Source organism: Hemicordylus capensis, chromosome 8 (genome assembly GCF_027244095.1).
Source record: "Hemicordylus capensis ecotype Gifberg chromosome 8, rHemCap1.1.pri, whole genome shotgun sequence".
Lineage (NCBI taxonomy): Eukaryota > Metazoa > Chordata > Lepidosauria > Squamata > Cordylidae > Hemicordylus > Hemicordylus capensis.
The window spans coordinates 1,381,311-1,401,561 of NC_069664.1; the positions used below are offsets into that span (position 1 = coordinate 1,381,311).

General features: G+C 48.6%; 1 protein-coding gene across 1 annotated transcript in view; it reads right to left on the bottom strand.

Annotated features, from left to right (window-relative positions):
• SLC4A5 (solute carrier family 4 member 5) overlaps positions 1-20,251 on the bottom strand; it is an 82,265-nt gene that overhangs the window by 12,022 nt on the left and 49,992 nt on the right. Inside the window, exons 15-23 of the mRNA XM_053269690.1 lie at positions 13,903-13,964; positions 12,288-12,488; positions 10,481-10,594; positions 6,867-7,028; positions 6,239-6,417; positions 5,464-5,536; positions 4,261-4,329; positions 2,240-2,413; positions 1,381-1,548 (exon numbers count right to left, since the gene is read on the bottom strand). Coding sequence (XP_053125665.1) covers positions 1,381-1,548; positions 2,240-2,413; positions 4,261-4,329; positions 5,464-5,536; positions 6,239-6,417; positions 6,867-7,028; positions 10,481-10,594; positions 12,288-12,488; positions 13,903-13,964 — 1,202 coding nt within the window. The remainder of the gene's footprint in view (positions 1-1,380; positions 1,549-2,239; positions 2,414-4,260; positions 4,330-5,463; positions 5,537-6,238; positions 6,418-6,866; positions 7,029-10,480; positions 10,595-12,287; positions 12,489-13,902; positions 13,965-20,251) is intronic.

The window sequence follows — 20,251 nt, forward strand, 5'->3', positions numbered from 1 at the left end:
TCAATTTTCACATCCCTATCACAGACACTGTGTTTCATAGGCAGACCACTCTGATTACTGTTATGAGAATTTGGCTTTCCTGTGGCATATAAGTTATGTACTGTGGTGCCCAAATTAGTCATCTTTTGGGGTACAAAGTTAGATAGCTCAACACGTGCCCAATGAGAAATTGTGGGGTTTGACATCATGCAACACTTTACACAACAGAGGACATGATTTTACTGACTTTGTCAGAAAGCCCCATACAGACACTTCTTGCTAAAGAAAGGATTCTAGAGCCCTGGGGAAACAGGAGCTGATCTCATTCACCAACTAGGTTTTTAGTCAGACACCCCAAAAGCAGAATGTGTGAAGGAGTTCTTTGTTTCAAATGCAGCCTTAAGGGGCAGCAGTGCCACAGGCAGGAAATCCAAGAGGCAGGCGTTTCTCTTTCTTCCTCTGGGGGCTTTCCCACCCCCACCCTCCCTCACCCCACAAAGTCAGGAAGTTCCTTTGTTTTGGATTGCTGTATTTTAACAAGCCCCACAATCCCTTCAAACATTCTTCTCAAGGGCAAAATCTCCTGGGAAGAACAAGGGCTGCACAAGTCCCACAGCAGTGAAGAACAGACTGTGCTGCTCCCCTCCATTTGATGGAGCCGGAGAGGGAGAAGCTTCCTGTGGGCAGCAAAGAGGAAGGTGCTTGGCCTGACCCAAGGGCTCCTCCCGGCCACTAAAAGGCCACCTGAAAAGGGGTCCTGCCTAGCCCCAAGGCAGGTGCACAACCAGGAGCAGCTCAACAGCACCGCCCTCTGACCCAAAGACACCAACGGGGACCACACCTGCAGCGCTGCAGCCTCCGCGTGATCCATGCCCCCTGCAGCTGCTTTTACCGTTGAAAAAAACAACACCACTGGAGGATCACAATCCATCTTAAGGATGTCCTCCTATCCTGCCTGAGAGAATATGAGGTGAAAATTGATCCCACACGCGCCACAGACAGGGATTTCACAATGCTCCTGTCCCTTCAAAAAACAACCCCAGGTCCATTCATAATGACTGAAGCCAGTGGCTGACATCCAGATGAATACAGATTAGTCCTGCGCACAGTGAAAAGGGTTCCCTGCACACAGTGGGGGAGAGGAGATTTTTGCTGGCCTCCCCTTCCCTCTACGTATGTCCCTAAGGGGCGCATGACCCTGGAGGTGCAGTGGCTGCAGAGGGAAGGGGAGAAGATGGTCACAAGTCGTCCCCCCCCTCTTGTGCACAGGGAACACTTTTTGGTGTGCACAACATTCATTGGGATGAGAGTCAGCGAGGACCTAATGCAGGACCCTGGAAAAGCATGGCTGAAACTCCAGCACCAGAAGGGAACTCAAGCCCCCAAGTATCACGGACACACCTCATCACTGCTCTCCTCCTCGCCTTTGCCCCCTTTCTTCTTCTTCTTCTTCTTTTTGTCATCTTCCTTCTTCTTATCCTTTTCAGGGATGATGTTGTCAATCCAGGCCAGATCGTGTTGGGAAAAGACCAAGTCCAGCATCTTCCGGACTAAGATCAAGGCTAAAATCTGAAAGGGAAGGAAGGAGACGAGATTCAATCTCTTTGACACCATCACGACTAGCTGTGCAGGATCACAGACTGGGCCAGATTCTTCAGTCTTTAAGCAAGTGTTGTGGAAAAGAAGTTCAGTTCTGGACCAAGCAAAGGAGTTTCTCATTCTGCCAAAGTGTACAAGGAGACCTCACGCCCATGAAACTCTGCTGGAGGGCACCGGCCCCAATCCTCTGCCCTCAGGCCAGCAGACAAAAGGTCCTGGTGGGGCAGTCCACAATGAACACAGAACAGGGAAGCCTCTCTTGGCCTTGCTCAGAACTTAACATGGGGGAGTCACTCAGAAGTATCCAGAATAAACTGGCCCTTGTACTAGAGGGTATTCAGAAGGATTCCACTCCCCCCACCATCCCCGTTCCCTCTCTTGCCCCTGAAAAATATATCCCTGAGGATTGAGAAGTCCTCAGGGACATATACTGGGGGCAGGAAAAGGAGGGGAGATCAGGAAAATCCTCGTGCACCTGCCATGGTCTAGCGTATGGGCAGCATTGGTTTGGACGCCGTTCATCCTTTCTCACAAGTTCTGCAGCAGGGAGATCGGCTGCGGCTGTTTTCTCTCTCTCTGCCACAAGGTGGCAACTTTGCCTTGAGCTCTACGGGCTTTTGTGGCTTTCTGATGGGGCGGGGGCAGGAGCTCAGCTGCCTACCATCACAGGGAAAATGATGGCTGCCACCGTGGACTTCAGGATCCAGAGCACAGCAAGGCAGATGATTTGAACCACCGTGAACAAATGGATCCGCCGCAGGGGTACGTGCCGGAGGTAGACGAAATCAGGCTGGTGCTTGGCGGGCATCAGAAAGAGCTTGCAGCGGTCCCAGAACTGCGGTGGAAGAGGAAAGCATTAATGCCGGAGGACAGTCAAAACACAGGACAGTGGGAGGTTTGGCTAGTGCCCAAAGCACGCAAGGGGCTGCACTACTCCGCACGGAACGGTCGCACAGACTTTTCTCTGTGGCTCACAGCTGGGCAGCCCACTCGGAGAACCTGCTCCAGGTGATGCAGCGCCAGCGGCTGTGCCAGGCTGCTCCTGCAGACGCGGCGTCCTTCCTTGGGCAAGTGAAGAGGGGCTGCCCCTTTCTGGCTCATAGGCTGTCAGAAACACCCTTCAGAGGCACCAGGGGCACGTTTGCTCTGAAGAGGCAAGAAAGCTGGGTGCCCCTCTCCCGCTGCCCCCGATGAGAGCCTCTTAGTAGTGCCCTGGAGGTTCATTCAGGGGCAGTCTCCCTCCTCTTAGGAAAAGGTCATTCAAATGGTAAAGGTCAAGTGTGTCGTCAAGTTGATTTCGACTCCTGGCGCCGACAGAGCCCTGTGGTTGTCCTTGGTAGAATACAGGAGGGGTTTCCCATGGCCATCTCCCACGCAGTATGAGATGATGCCTTTCAGCATCTTCCTATATCGCTGCTGCCCAATATAGGTGTTTCCCGTAGTCTGGGAAACATACCAGCGGGGATTCAAACCAGCAACCTCTGGCTTGATGTCAAGTCATTTCCCTGCTGCACCATTAACGGGCACTGTCCTCCAAAAGAAAGAGCAATGAGATTTCCCTTGTCATAGGTCATAGAAAGTTTCCACGGGAGCTTATCCATGTAGAGCAGGCCTGCTCAACTTCGGCCCTCCTGCAGATGTTGGCCCACAACTCCCATAATCCCTGGCTATTGGCCAGTGTGGCTGGGGATTCTGGGAATTGTAGTCCAAAAACAGCTGGAGGGCCTAAGTTGAGCAGGCCTGATGTAGAGGGAGGGAGGAGGGGGCCCAGCCCAGCTGCAACTTAAGGGGGCAGCAATATTTCTAGGGGTGCCACTGCAGCAGCACAGCAAAGTCTAGGAGCCACAACATGCAAGCCCAGAATCTCTACAACACTGCTGGGCCTGTTCCAACACACACTGCACAACACAGCCCTGAGAGAAAAGGAGCTTGAAGAGAGGGGTCCAGAAAGGAAGTCACCCAGGGCTGGCTTCATCCAGGAATAGCAAAGGGTGCCTGGCCGAGACCAGAGCCGAGACTGAAGCCACATCACAATGAAACCGGAAGAAAGAGGGCACTGCCAGGACCCCAGTCCCTTGGCTTTTTCATTCCGGGGAAGGGACTGTCCACCTGTTGGGCTCTTTAGAAAAGAACATGGGGGCCTCTTCTAGGCCTCTCGCAGCTCCAAAAAGCTGCCTCTTTCAAAGGCTGCTTGGACACCATCCTTGTTCTTGTCCACCCAATTCTCCTAGGCAAGGCCTGGTTAAAATGGCAACCGATACAACCAGCACTTGCACTCTCCTCTGGGGTGGCCTGTCAGCTTCCGAGCAAACAAGTTCACAGAGCTAAGTGGAACATAAGGACATAAGATCAGCCCAGCTGGTTCAGGCCCAAGGAGGCCCATCTAGTCCAGCATCCTGTTTCGCACAGTGGCCCACCAGATGCTGCTTGAAGCCTACAGGCAGGAGTGGAGGGCATGCCTTCTCTCCTGCTGTTACTCCCCTGCAACTGGGACTCAGAGGCATCCTGCCTTGGAGGCTGGAGGTGGCCCACAGCCCTCCGGTTAGTAGCCGTTGATTGACCTCTCCTCCAGGAAGTTATCCAAACCCCAACCATGGTCAATAATGCAAGAACCTGGATGGGAGGAGAAAGACCATGCTGGACAAAACGGGTACCTGCTGGCAGAACCAGCCTCGTTCTTACCTGGATGCCATTGAGTGAGGCCACTCCCATGTAGAGGAAGACTCCGTAAAGCACAGGCATCGGGATATACTATGGAGAGAGGAAAAGGGCAGGCAGCTCTGCAGAGGTTTTCTTGACTGGACACAGAACAGGCTTCCCGCCAACTAGTTTGTGAGGGCCGTTAGCCAAGTCAGGAATGTTGAGGGGAGGCATCCCCTGCCTTTTAACCCTTCACTCAGTTAAGGCTGCTTGCTTCTGCTTGCTTCCTGGGGATCAGGCAGCTGCCTCACCCTGCCTCATGGAAGGGAGCACAAGCTTGGGAGCACAAGCCATAGACTGAACATAAATTGATTTATTGCAGAGTTAACTAACAGGGTTGCACGGTCATCAATTTGATGCCAGCTCAAATGTCTGCATTTGGGTCTGCAGTTTTGGATTGTGGAGAGACTTGCTGGGATCCAGAGGACCTAGGAGAGCTGGTCTTGTGGCAGCAAGTATGAATTGCCCTCTTTGCTAAGCAGGGTCTGCCCTGGTTTGCTCTTAAATGGGAGACAACAAGTGTGAGCACTGCACGATCTTCCCCTTAGGGGATGGGGCCACTCTGGGAAGAGCACCTGCATGCAGAAGGTTTCAGGTTCCCTCCCTGGCAGCATCTCCAAGATAGGGCTGAGAGAGTCTCCTGCCTGTAACCTTAGAGATGCCGCTGCCAGTCTGGGTAGACAATACTGAGCTAGATGGACCAATGGTCTGACTCAGTAGAAGGCAGCTTCCTGTGTTCCCATGACTCCGTTAAGGCATATCCATGGGCTTTGAGTTTCATGCGCAAAGAAACACAGGAGGATCACAATCCATCTTAAGGATGTCCTCCTATCCTGCCTGAGAGAACAGGATGTGGAAATTGATCCCAAATGTACCACAGTCAGGGATTTCACAATGCTCTTGTTCCTTCAAAAAATAATCCCAGGTCCATTTAACAATCTCCTAATAATCCCAGGCATAGGTTGTGTGGAGGGGGATGCTGTTCATACAATACAAGTCTGAAGCCCAAGGGGCCAATGAAACTAGTGGCACAGTTCCTTGCATCCTGACAATGGCGTTCCAGGACCATTGACAGGACACATGCAGACGCTGGCCCAGATTTGTCCACCAGGACTAGGAATCAAAGCTGCTACCCCTACAGCGGAGAACAGGCTGAGGACAGTCCCTGGAAATGGGAGGCTTTACCTTCAGAATAGGAGCCAGGAAGACTGATATCCCAGTCAGAACAAACACAACAATTCCCGTGATTCTCTGCTCCCTGCAAAGGAGAAATATGGTGAAAGAGAGCATTAGGCTCAAAGAGTGTATTTGCATGTTCTCAGGGTGGGAGGCAAGTTGAGAACAAAAGTCTTCCTTCTACCATCTGTTTTATACCATTCATGGATTACTTTGTTCACAAGGATGCCCTTATCTATTGCCCTGAGTCAAATATGCACAAGACCTTTCATCATTTGTTTTCAGTCCCTTTGTAGTCACTGTTTCAAAAGGCTGCAAAATCTGTCTGATCTGAGATGACAGCTGAGCAAAAGGGCCAGTCGTTAATTGTGCCACTGACGGGCTTGCGGTTTGATTGAGAAAGAGACCCCTCCCACCTGGGGAGGGAGGGATCTCGACTGGGACCATGAAGGAGACGAAGAGTTAAAGCCCCCTTCCCTGCAGTGTGGATCACTGGATCGGGTTGTAAACAAGACAAGCAAAAGGTTAATCCTAGTGGATTACTGTCCACGGCTTGAGGAGTTTCAAGTCATGTAGGCCTGCTGTGATACCGGGTGCAGAGAGCCAGGCTGGGCCGCATGGGAGCCCTTCTATCAGCAGCTGCTTTTGACCTCAAGAAAAGCTCCCGCCCCCCTCTTCTTTCTTACAGTCTGGTATATTGATTTCTCCCTCTCATCTTGGCATTGTCTCATCCTAAACATGGGCAAGGATCAACTTTGCAGGATGGCTCAAAAGGAATCCTCACCTCACTCCCAGGAACTGAGGCTGCTCTCCGGGTGCACTGGTCTCGGTCTCCATCTTCAAGCTGTCAATGTGTGCGATGGAAATGACTGTGGCAGCAACATACCATGGGAGCCCCATGAACGAGCACACCGCCATGAGGATGCCCACCCAAAACAGGTCCAAGTGGTAGCCTGCGGCTTTCTGAAACAAGAGCAAGAGGTGGGTAGAAGCCAATGCAGCCCACCCTTGGGGTTGAAGTGGGTGAAAGTGGGTGAAAGTGGGTGAACAGAAACATGAAGAGCCAGGCTTTCAAAAGAGCCTGGAATCCTGATGCTAAACATTTGTATCAACTCATCTGCCCACACTGCTGGAGAAACCAGTAATTCACATCTGGGGAATATGGTCAGGTCTACACAATACCCATGTGGACACACATACTGTGCTCATTCCTGGCTTCAAACAGGGATCCCAAACCTTTGCCTTTCCACAGGCTACTCTCAGTTTGGGCGGGGAGGGGCTGAGGTGACAACTCTCACTCTCTGTAGAGTTGCGATATTGGTGAATACCTGGATGGATGGAAGGAAGGAAGGAAGGAAGGAAGGAAGGAAGGAAGGAAGGAAGGAAGGAAGGAAGGAAGGAAGAGGCCGTACCCTCAGCTTGTGTTCCTTTCTGTTGACTATGACTGCTGTAATCTGCTGGTCCATGAAGATCAGGATGGTGACCAAGAGCGCAGGGAGTGCACTGGCCAAGTAGATCCACCAGGGGTTCTTACCAAAGGGGAAGACGAACCACCCTCGGTCTAAGCGAGTGGGCTGAAAAGAGGTCAAGGGCAAAAGGTTAGCTAGTGCAAAACAGGGGAAAGAGTTCTAGCTATCTATCCCTTGCTTGCTGGCTGGGAATCCACTGGCATGGATGTTCCAGAAAATTATGAATCAGACAACTTTCTGGAAAATTTCCCAATGCCCTAAATAGATCGTGAGCTGGTTTGGCATGTATCTTTGACTGATATCATTAGTAAACTAATTCTCAACAAAAAGACCTTTTAATGCGCAAAGAAAAATGAAAAGTTGGCTCTTTGCACAATAAAAGGCCTTTTTGTTTGGAGTTAATATGCACATTGCATCGCCGACATATCGACTTATTAGTAAACTAAACTGAAAAAGTACACCACTGCACTTTCCAGACTAGCTGCTCACCAGCAGCAAAATGCCTTTGTTCAGGCAAGTCACATTCTGAACGTAAATAGTAGCGGGGAGCAGTCTCGCAGCAACTAACAACCCGAAAAAATAGCAACTTTTTCACGCTGGATATATATTAGAAACATTTAATATACCGCCCACTCTGAAGACTCTGGGTTGTGTACAAAAACATGCAAAGCAAGACAGCATTAAAATGACATTCTAAATTAAAAACTAAAGCAACTAACAAAAAAGAAAAAAACAAATAGGTAAACTACAGGGCAAAAGCCTGGCAAAAAAGAAAATCTTCAATAGAGATTTAAAAATCAGTAAGGATCAGTAAGGAAGGAGCTAAATAAATCTGAAGGGGAAGGGAGTTCCAGAGAAGTGGGGCAGCAACCGAAAAGGCCCTTTCACGGGTCCTAGTGCCCCGAACCTAACGTCCTTGCTCTATATCGCAGCGATTAAATTCGCAACAAGGCATTGGAAATGTGAATGGCACCCTGCTGTCCACGTAGGGACTGCAGTGTCACGATGCAGGAAGTGTGGAAGCCCACTCCAGAGATATGTCCTGACCCCGTTGTAGGGTCTAGTCTGGAAAGCGCCCATGTTAACTTTACAGGTTGTGTGTGTAGGTGGGTGTGTCTGTGTACACACACACACACACACACACACACACACACACACACACCGGAAGTTTCCTAACAGCCACAACTATTCAAACTAAAACAATTCATGGGGCACATGTAATGTGTTTGTTTCTGCTCAAACCAATTTGAAAAGCTTTATGTGGAATTTTTTTTAACTGGCTATTTTCCGAGTGTGTGAACACAATACATAATTTTGTTTTCTAAAAACACTCCAGCTTCCTTAGATCAAGAAAAGGAATACAATTTTTTAGCATTTTAACTTTGGCTGTGTAAGTCAAATCAAAATTAATCAAGTAAATTTATAACTTTGATTTTTGGTTTGGTTTATTATGTTGTAGTGACCAGCCACACCTCCCTCTAAATAGTTAACAGGGAGTGAACCCTTGTCTTGACTGACACGAGTTCACTCCCTGTTAACTATTTAGAGGGAGGTGAGGCTGACACACTGGTGAACTCCAGTGCAGCCAATAAGTACACCAGGTAGGTGGGACCTAGAGAGCGGCTGCAGGGAATTCTGGGAACAAGAAAGGCAGTCTTTGTTGGAGAGAAGTGCATGTGGAAAGGCTTAGTGAGGGGCAATGGAGTTTTGCTCCCTCATGGTTGAAGCCAGCATGGAGGTTTCTCTCATGGAATAACTCTGTAGATCCTTATAAGAAAGGATTGCAGGAAGCTTGAATTCTCTTCCAGAGTTTGGTGAGTTCAAGGAAAAGGGAAGTTTAGTCTAGGGAAAAGTTTGTTTAGTCAGACTTTGCATTAGAATTTCTATTTCTTTGGTGTGTGTGTTTTGCATATTCCTGATACTGTTCTATTATTGTTTACCTGTAACGTATTTAAAATAAGAAACACTAGCCTACACTCATCCTACCTAGGGTGCTGCAAAAGACTTGATAAACATTTAAACATGCATTAAGACAACCTATTTTTGTAATCTTACTAAGTATTCTTAACTTTATCTAAAAGCGAGAAAGCCTCAGGTGGAAGCAGTCAGCAGTAACTGAATACAATTGTTTTTTAAGTTGCTTTTTTTTACAAGTCTCTCTGAGTTGGGTTTTAACTCGGGAAAAGAGGGAGCTGAAGGGGGATTTTCTCTGGTGCAAATACATCCACAAATGTTCAGCAGCTATCAGTTCTCTCATTACATGTAGGCTTGCACGTGGAAGATTTTTGTACTTATCCAATAGCAAAATAAAGAGTTTCCCCTGGGATTCTACTCCCAAACCCAGTGAGGTTCAAGCTCTGTTGTTAAAGAGGGGAGGTAGTGTCAGCATTTTGAACCTACCAATAATACAGGATAGTTTTAGGAGAAGCCTAGCCTGGCAGCTCAGCAGGGATGATTCAGCATCTTTCCCTTGCGTGAACTTGCTCTGAGATGAGAAACTTTAATCCACTACATATGTGTATTTTGACTTTTTTTTCCTGCCCCTTGTTACAAATCAATAGGGCTGTGTGTGACACACACACTTGTGTGTGTTCTTCCTCCCTTGCTCCTTCCTGCAGTCATAAATCCCAAAACATATTTAATCAGAAAATGAAACTTCGAACAAAACCAAACTGAAACTGGCGACTTCCAATTAGCAAACCCCTTTGTATGCTGTGGATGTTTCAGGCTGATCAGGGGAAGGTGGCTGGTGATGGATGGATGGCGCTGCCGTCTTAGGGTAGCAGTGCTGATGTGGGAGGGGTTGGGGAAGGTGGCCTTTTGGTCCCATCCAGCCCTACCATGCTGTGATTAATTTTGTTTACCTTGAAATCTGTAGGCACTTGCAGTTTTGGCGTATTCAGTCCAAACAAAATATCAAGACCAACAAACATTAGTATGGACATGAAGATAGAGAAGTCACTGATTAGTTTACGGAGCTAGAAAGGAGGAGAAGAAAAAGAGAAAAGACATGTGCACAGAAGACAGACAGGAAGTGGTCTGTTAGAATATTAATTGGAGAAAGAAAAGACTTCTATTAAGAAAACGCTTTAAGCATAGAGAAAAAGCTACCTTGGAGAGAAGTAAAAAATGTTAAATAAATGACAGTTTGAAGACTTTTTTTGCAGTGGGATCAGGATTAAGCTCAGTGCTGGCCTATGGCATTCTGCCCCACAATGTCTTCAGTCTCTTTGACATCCGGATCCTTTGCAATGCCCCAGAGGGACAATGTTTGGTTCATGCTAGGCTGGGTAAAAGCTGAATTGTGCCTGTCAGCATCTGCTGAGACACAGAGGATCCTGACAGCACACTGCTCCATTTTGCACCCCTAACAGATATATTGCTACTCCTTGCAACTATTGGTTGCTGTTTACGCAGTTGGGCCAGCTCTGATTTATTTTGTTGATAAAGCAGTCATAAAACCTTGAGAGAAGTGAATGGAAGACTCAGGAAAAGGAATGGAGCAGACGCGGCACGAGAAGGTCAGAGTGTGAGAAAACCCACAAGGGCTCCCGAACCTTAATGATACTTGGCACATGCAGCTTGGGAGTATCCAGTCCAAAGCAGGCGTCTATTCCGCAGAAGAAGAGGATGGAGAAGACAATGGAAAAATCAGCAATCAGGGCCCTGACCTAGGGGGAGATGGGGTGGGAAGGAAAAGGCAGGTGAAAGGGGGCACTCCAGAGGGACCAGCAATGGCATTGCTGTGGCAAAGGCACACAGGGCCACCCAGGAAGCCACAAAGGCTGTTCTGCAGCTCTTCAGAGCTTGACCCACCAACCCAAACCTCAAGGTTTGTTCAGGTTGTTTTCAGGCAAACACGTCACATCGCTCTGAACTTCAGTTTCGTCCCTCACTGCCGCAGCATAAGTATTTTGCCTGCTTCCCGCAGAGATGCACTTCTGAGCATGGAGACCAAGGCTTCCCTGATTAAAAGATGCCTGTACTGCTTTCCCACAGGTTCAAAGGAGTTTACATCAAAATAAGAACGCACCAAGTATAAAACAAAGACAGATGCAAACTGAAGCAGTTGCACACAGACATCAGTAGCACCCCATACCTTTGATTCAGCTTGCAAAAGAAAAGACCCTGGGGAGGCGGATGTGCAGTACACCTTCACAAAGGACGGGCAGCATTGTGGCCAGGCCAAGGAAATTGCAAGGTTGGAGGCAGGCCCCCTGGGGCAAGCCTTGAGGAGGGCTCCCTCCCCATTGCCACCTGCCTTTGCGGCCCCCTTGCCACCGCCCCCAGCTGCTTTTATGGCAGCAGACACCCCCACCTCTAGAACATCAGAACAGCCCTGCTGGATCAGGCCCAAAGAGGCCCATCTAGTCCAGCATCCTGTTTTGCACAGTGGCCCCGCACCAGATGCCGCTGGAAGCCACAGGTGGGAGCTGAAAGGGGCCTGCCCTCTCTCCTGCTGTGACTCCCCTGCAACTGGTACTCAGAGGCATCCTGCCTTGGAGACTGGAGGTGGCCTACAGCCCTCCGACTAGTAGCCGTTGATAGACCTCTCCTCCATGAAGTTCTCCAAACCCCTCTTCGAGCCATCCAGGTTGTTGCCTGTCACCACATCTTGTGGCACAGCGTTCCACAAGTTGATTACGTGTTGTGTTAAAAAGTACTTCCGTGTGTTGGTCCTAGATTTCCTGCTTTCTCTGCTACCTGGCTTCACTGTGGAGCCAGAGAGCAAGCCAGTGCCCATGGCTGGATGATGCCACCAAGCCAGTGTGGCCCAGCTTGGTGGGGCAGGGCTGCTGCGATGCCAGGAGGAGAACAGGCTGCCTGAAAGGGGTGGCCTGCTCTTGCTGGGAGGAGGCAGCTCCACCAGGCTAGCTCAGTGACTGTGGAGCAGGCAGCCCCTGGGCACTCCCCCAACCCCTCATCTCCATGGGGGCGATGCCCATGAGCCAGGGAGATATAGCCGATGAACAGGTGAACCAGACTTCAGGAAGGGGCTGCCATTCAGCGGGAGTGCCCCTGCTTTGAAGGCCCACCAGGTTCAATGGCTGGTGGCATCTCCAGGTAGGGCAGGAAGAGTCCCTTCTCTGCCTGGAACCCTGGAGAGCCTCGGAATTCAGCGCTGAGCTCAATGGGCACAAGGTCTGACTCAGTCTACGGTGGTTGCTTAATGACCTCGCACAGCGTGCTGAGGTAGGGATTCCGCTCCTCCCCATCAGGTCCTTGGGCCTGTCCCAGTAGCACACCACGGCTGGACTGGCACACGGATGGACTCGTCAGGCTCCCAGTGGCACTTTCAGGGGATCTCCTGGCCGTGCCTGGCTGTGACTGCTGTGCGTGCCTTGGGTCCCTGCCTCTTCTTACCTTTGTCGGAAAGTAGCGGCTGAATTTGAACTTTTTCAGGGTCAACGTCATGGAGTAAGTCCCAAAGAAGAGGATGAATGACATGAGGGCCAAGTCAGGGACAAATTTGCAGGATTTCCCCACCAAGCTTCCTCCGTACTTCAGACATTCCTTCTTGCTCAGCTGGGTCCAGTCCAGAGCTGTGACATTGATGGGATTGTACTTGGGAGGAGAAGAGGGAGAGGAAACAAACCAGACTCTCATTAGGCTACTGAGCCATCCCGCGCCTTCCCCGTTTGTCACAGAAAACTGAACGGCTGCTGAACTCTACAAGGCAGCAGGTCACCGTTTGCTGGTGACTAATTGTGGGCCTTCGAAGAAATGCCCAGAGAAATGCAAAACACATTAGAAGGACTGAACGGGAGTGCAGCTTTGCAAATTGGGAGCATGTTCTTTTCAGGAGACCCAGAATGCATACAGTAGTCACATCCTTCAATGCATCTGACCCATTTAAAAACGCTGTGAGGAGTGCGATTAATTGGAGTAATTTAATAATGTTGTGGTCTATTTGCTTCTTTGCAATGCGTAATTCATGCAAAATTCCCACGGCTAGAAGCCGTTGCTCCAGGGTCCGGATTCAGACCAAGACCAAAGTCTGCTTAGTCAGGGCAACATCCCCAGGGGATTGAACTGACAAAGCTACCAAGGCGGCAGCCAAAAGGTAGAGTCACAGAGCAGCTGGGGCTCATCCTAACAAGCCGGGGGAGCGAAAGGAGGCAGCTCAGGTTGCTCCTCTCTCTCACAAGAGAGCCCTGCTGCCTGCCAGTGAAGTGCACTGCTCTACCCGGCAATGGCCAGCCTGCAGGCAGTGCGGCTCTCGGGTCTTGGGCGGGAGAGAGAGGCGCAACCCGAGCGGGCAGGAAGCCGAAGCAGCTGGGCCCCCTGATGCATTTGGACGAGCAGTTACTGCCATGGGGTGTCTTCTCCTGGGGAAGAGTGCTTGCGGTTGGTGCGAAACTGGAAAGAGGAACTTTCTGGCTCATGCAGCCTGAACCACGACTGATGCCATAAGCCCCCTCCTCCATGAAGCTCATCAGGGGTTTCTTTGGGAGGATAAAAAGGAGAACCCCTTCCATGTCGCCATGAGTGCCTTAGAGGAAGCAGGGAGTACAAATGCGATCAATAAAGACAGGATGCTGTTCTGTGACTCGATGGAATGCCCCACATTTCCCCCCTCTCTCAAAAAGCAGTGGGGCCATAGGTGGGGAGGGGTCCACCCTTTGGATCCAGGCCATAGCACAGGTGCAAACTGTCCTCGCCCTGCATCCACCCAAAGCGGCTATTAGACACAGACGGCCTTCCAATTGGACCTGTTGGTTTCCCTCTCCATGGCTAAATAGCAGCTTTGGGAGGTTTAAGTCAGGAAATCAGTGTGGGAGGAAAGGGTTCAGGTTCCCTCCCCACTATGGAGCTGGCCCAATCCAAGTTGCATTTTGAGACTGGAAAAGAGGTGGGGAGCTCCAGGCCCAGAACGCCCAAGTCACGTCAGCTGCAGCCTGTAGCTTGATTGGGGACTTTCTGTTTTTATTTGGCGGGTGGGGGTGGGTGGACGGGAGACAAAATATCAGCTACTTACCACAGAAATGTTAGTGTTGTTTGGTGCCAGTGGGACTGAAGCATTGAACAATGTTGTATTCACTGCAGAAAAGGAGTTGGTTAAGATTTAAAAAAATATATATTAAAGAAGAAAACTCTCACTCCTGCTTAAAGCCATGGTTAATTGCCACAGGCTCAAACCATCTGGAATAATGGCCATTTGACTGGCAAAAGAGAGACCGAATCCCCGTTCAGTAACAGCAACGGTTCACAACCTTGAGACCCCCAGATGTGGTTAGACTACAAGTCCCATCACCCCATGCACAATGGCCTTCAAATCCAAGCATGGCAATTGGAGGTACAATAAAGTCTCTTTGTCAGACATAATGCTTGCAGCATTTACAACACTCTGCCTAAATGTGGAAATGCGGCATAAGGAAATCCAAGACAAGATGAGAATTACAGACTCATCAGTGGGCTAAAAGGGGAATTCCTGCCTGTATAAACCTGGTTTGGGGAGCTGGAGTCAAACCCTGGTTCTAACTCCAGCAGAAACTTCTCCCTGATTAACATCATGTACGGCCCTTCACAAGGCCTTCCAGGGGGTGGCTCTGAAAGGCTGCATCAGATACCGGCCAGAAGCCCATGCAGCCAAAATGCGACCTTCTCTTATAGCTACGAAGGACCCGGGCTTCTACAGACTCCAAAACCAAGAAGCCACTCTCCAGTTCAAAGAAGCCTGCATCAGACTCCATTCCATCTTGGAAGAGGCCAGGGTGGATCCTTCACAGACCTCATATTTCTTTCCAAACATCCTGGCTGTCACCCAAGGATAGCTGCTATTCGGCACTAAAAAACAAAGAATGCTGCTGCTAAAAAGAAGAAGAAGAAGCCATAGAGTCACAACTTGTGCGGGATTCTGCTTAAAATCAAACCTCCCAACTGGGTCACCCTCCCCAACTTCTCCATATCCTCTCGATGTCCATGGCACTTTACTCAGTTGTTAACAAGATTACTTTGGTGCTTATCATCACAGGCTCAAAACAACCACATTTCAGGTTGGGAAGATTACAGTTTAAAACACCCACCTGGTGCAGAGTTGCTTTTATGGGATGGGAGAAGGTGGAAGAACCAAGTTTGATATAACATAAGCCCTGCCCTCCAGTGAAGAAACAACCCCTTGGCTCCCTCACAAGCAATGCTGATAAGGTGCTTTAAAAAAACACATGCATTTGTGTTATGGCTGGTCACCTGCTTTGGCAAGGAGATCTTAGGTTTTGGAATTATTGGCCAAGGACCATTACTTTAAGGACAAAATGAAAACAAAAAGAAAAGAAATACCCCTCCCCTCCAAAGTCTGTGCTCAGCGGGCAGCATCTTCTCTAGGAGGGTCTCTTCATCTGCCATCTTGGATTCTCCCTGCAAAAAAGAGGATTCTCTTCCCCCCTCCCCCCCACCCTTCCCAGAAAAGATGCCGGAAGAGCAAGAATGCTCCCTTCCAGGGGAAAACAACAAGAACGGAAACTCCAGATAACAATCCTGAATAGAACAGCTAACAAAAGCAACAGTTAGAAGAAGAGTACTTCAGCATTTCCCCGCTAAGAGGCCAGGCTTCTCCTCAGCTTACAGATCTGCTCTGTCTGCTTTAGCTTGGTCAAGCAAATGAATGGAAGCTTGATGGGGCTGCCAGAGACGGATGAGCGACAGATCCTGCTGTGCCTGCCTCTACTTAGGCTTCCTGACTCTCTCTCCTCCTCAGGTGACCGAAGAGCAGCCCCCACCTTCCCTGCTCCCCTAGATATGCTTTGCAGATATCCACTCCTGCAGTCACCAGACCACCCCTGGCCACCCGCCAGTCAGCTTAATCAAATACCAAAACCTCAGCAGTCCCACCTGTCTTCTCCCTACTGGGGTAGCTGTGTTGTTGGCATTGTGGCTACACAACCAACCATTCAGCACCCACCTGATTCTCTCTCTCCTGAGAAGCACAGGGGCACCACTCTCAAGCCGCAGACACCCCTTGGGAAACCTTCTCTCTCCTAGCTGTGGTGCCTGCAAATACGAATGTCCCCTCTGCTCAAGATTACAACGTCAGAACGATGGCAAAGAAAAACAACCCAGATAATTCTTAGGGGTCTGAACAAGCCCCACATGATGAATTTTCTGAGGACATCCCGCCACTGGAAATCTAGATTCCAATATACCCACTATGCAAAGCTGTAGCTTTGCATTACGTCAGCTGTTTTGAAGAGGACAAACAAGAATCTTCCCAGTAGTGAACCACATTAAAAGAATTAATGAAGGAGAAGTGATTGCTGGGTTAGAATCAGAGTTTTTGTGCTACAAAATCAACACTCCACTGCCAGAAGGAAAAGGAGGGCAGGCAAAATGGAGTGAAGCCGACATTATTTGCTTCTACCGATTCCCAACAGGGTTACAACAGAGTTTCTCCCCACAACCTTTAGCTTTTCCAGAACCAGACATATTTTGTGGCTTCTACAAGCTTTAAAAGTGATTGTTTCACTGCCCAACTTAAAGAAGATGGCAGTACTGGCTGTTTTAGATGGTTGTTGCTGTTGCTTGTTAGGTTTTGAATGAGAAAAGGGCGCTTGCCTTATGCAGGCTGTGTGTAGAGATCAAAGTCATAACTCTAACAACAAAAAAGGTAAGAGTATCAAATATTAAATAATTTTAATATTTATAAAATGATACTCACTTGAGATTGAAATCAGCCAAATAGATGTGTGCAGCAGAGACAAATACGGTACAAATCAGTTACAGTAGTCAAAAATCATAACTAGCAAAAAATAAAAATATTAAGAGGACCAAAAGGAGGCGATAACAACATACACTCTCAATAGAAAATAGGAGAGAGACGTCTAAATCGGGTACCATTTTGGACACTTGGGGGCAGAAACACAAAAGAGCAAAATGAAGGTGTCTTTCGCAAGGCAACCTCTTCCATCCAGGACAAGCTGATATGGGCCAGCCTCCCAATATCGGACAAAGTGGAGTGGTGGGGATATGATTGCACACCAAATGTTCATGGATGAGCCCACACTGATGGCCAACAAGCTGATCCCAGAGCGGGACAGGGTCCAGTGCTGGGTGCCCAGAAGAATCAGGTCAGGCTAAATTAGTTCCGATCTACTCTGCCACAGTTAGAGCCAAATTCCACCCATGCTTTGGCAGCCATTGAGAGGACAAAGCTGGCTCATAGGCATGATGCACGAGCCACACCCCAGGGTATGATGCCAGGGGTGGATTAATCTTTTTGCCGCCCATAGGCAGCCAAAGATTTGCCACCCCAAGGACAAGAGTAAGGGGGCTTGGAGGGGAGGGAAACTTAATTCTTTTTTTAACCTTTAAAAATGCCGCTACGTGGCAGCTCCTCCCGCCTCCTAAACCATTACAGGAGGTGAGGTTGGGCACTGGAGAATGGCGGCAAAATAGTTCTTCACTCAAGCCCGGCTTACTTGCAAATGACACAGAACAGGCAATTTCGGGCCTCTGCCTGCTCTGGGTCATTTGCGAGTTAGCCAGGCTTGAGTGAGGACCTCTTTTGCCGCCATCGCTACGCCTGCCTCCTGTGCCTGACCTCACCTCTTGTAATGCTTTAGCAGGTAGGCGGAGCCTCTGCTGCTACACAGAGGCATTTTTAAAGTTGTTTTTTTAAAAGTTTGACTCTATCCCAAGACGCCGCTCCCCAAAATTTGCCACCGTAAGCAGTTGCCTATACTGCCTATGCGGTAACCCGTCATTGCCTGATGCACTGTACTACTGTACAGCATACTGTGGACCATGCCAGCTTGCTTTGACCAGGCAAGGCCCCTGCGGAAAACTTGCCCCTTCTCTCAAGCCCTGCATCTATCCAGTGGGCACACAGAGCTCTTGTGCATGTAGGCTGCCCTTGTCATATAGCAATAGCAATAGCAATAGCACTTACATTTATATACCGCTCTATAGCCGGAGCTCTCTAAGCGGTTTACAATGATTTAGCATATTGCCCCCAACATTCTGGGTACTCATTTTACCAACCTCGGAAGGATGGAAGGCTGAGTCAACCTTGAGCCCCTGGTCAGGATCGAACTTGTAACCTTCTGGTTACAGGGCGGCAGTTTTACCACTACGCCACCAGGGGCTCTTCATCATTTCCATGGGAGAAGCCGACGCAGAGGAGTGTCCAGTGAGATCTGCTTCCTCCACTGATGTGTCCAGGGAAGCCCTCGCAGCCAACGCTCCTGTGTGCATCAGAAGCTCTCATGTTCATCAGGAATTTGGACTGGAGTATTTGGTTGCAGGGGACAAGATGAATAGCAAGTCTCCTGTGGCAACTAGCAGCTTCAAAATATGAACGGGAGGAGTGTGGTGCTGCTGTGCCGGGTCTGGCTGGAATTCAAATCTCAGTCATCAAGCTCACCTGGCGGCCCTGGGCAAGTCACTCTCCTTCAGCCTATGAGCCTAACTTATTTCCCAGTGTTGTGAGAAGGGAAAACTGCGATAGGAAAGAATTGCAAAGAGCTTTGTACACTGCTTAGTGCTACTGATTAGAAACAACAGATTGTTTTCACATGTCAGGAGGACCTATGTTGACAAGAATGTACATTCCAGATAAAAATGGCTCTCCTTTGCTTTCCACCCAGTATCAACAACATTCACCTTTGTGTACAAATAAGAGTGTTAAAAAGCACCTTGAATGTCTTAAATGTGTAAGCACTTTTCATGGGAAGAAGGTCACAGCTCTGGTGAGTTTTGAACTACTGATAATTAGTGCAACACAGTATATAGACTGAATAGCCACTAAAGGCATAAAAACACAATAAAGGTAATTAAAAATAAATGAACAAAGCTTATAAAGTGACACAGGTGGGGAGGGGGGAAAGTTGTGTTGCGTGTTACCAATGATGCCATAGGCACCAGCCAATAGGTGCTCATAATACATGCACAGTCACATGGCAATGGACACACAAGATAGGGAAAGCAATCACATTTTCCCAGTAGGAAAAAATTGGTATTGGAGTGCTGGGAAATTGAGATATTCCTTTGACAGACAAGCTGCCTTGAGAAAAGAGGTCAGCATCCCTGATCGTAGATGAGTAACAAAAGCAAGTGTGAAAAAAACCCCTCATGTAAATAAAAACCCAACCACATCTGGAGAGGGGAGCATGAGACACTACCATCCTTCCTCTCCCATTACAGATGCTCAAGAACGAATAGGCCCATGCTGGAGCGGGAACATATTTGGGGAAGTACATTCTCAAGCAAGTTTTCCTGATTTGCATTTGCTGATGGAGATCACTTCCAGCAAGCTGTTCTTTGGTTTTTATCACAGATGTCCTGTGCATTTTATTCCAAATAAGTTACATCTTCTGATGGTTTAACATGTGCTGTTTATATGTCATAAGGTCGAGAACTTGCCCCATTACAGAATGATATACAGTACTACATCATCCATTGTCTAATTTTGAGCAAAAGTGTGTGCATTTGAGAAACTGTCCGTTTGTCTGCTTTCAGTGTGGGCAACAAGTGTTGGATAATAGCCTTCTACAATACAGCCATTGTCAGAGAAGAGTATATCTTGGCTCTGGAAAAAAAGAATTTGGTTTCATCTTCCCCAATGATCTATCAATTGACTTATGTTATGTTCTCTCTTTGTAACGGTAGAACCAATAGCAGATGAAGCTATCAAAAACAACTCCTCAACTTTTAACATGGGTAAATGTAGTCATTTCTACATTTTGGAAAACTGAGTATCAACTGGAAACTCAGGACGAGGGTGAGAAGAGTGGACAGGCACAATCCCTGTAGCATCTGATCTAGCACTTGCAAGACTTAAGATTCTTCAGCACCCCCATTTTCAAGGGCTCTCCACAATTCTGCATTCTTAGAAACATCATGAACTTGCCTCCTCCAGTCCACACGATCTGGGAAAAGAGCCAGATCACGGGGACACTTATGCTCACTTTACTTGCTGAATGCCCAACTACTGATTAAGCTCTCCTTTGGGGGGGGGGGGGCGGGCATTTCAGACAGAGCTTGCTGTCCCACTGCATGAATAACTCCAGACTCTGTCTGAAGGGAAATCTGATTCTGCACCACAGAAAACACACTTCTGTATCGCAGATAAATATGGCAAATTTGCTTATATTTCCCAATTTTGGGTAACATGTTTTTTTTTAGAACAGAGGTTCTCAAACCTATATCCCCAGATGTTTTGGAGACTACAGCTTCCATCAGCCACAGTCAAAATGGCTTATCATTGTGGCCGGGGATGATGGGAGTTGTAGTCCAACAACATCTGGGGACCCAAGTTGGAGAATCCCTAACTTTTTCATACATGAGACTTTAATGGTCTTGGAGCTTAGGAACATATGAAGCTGCCATATACT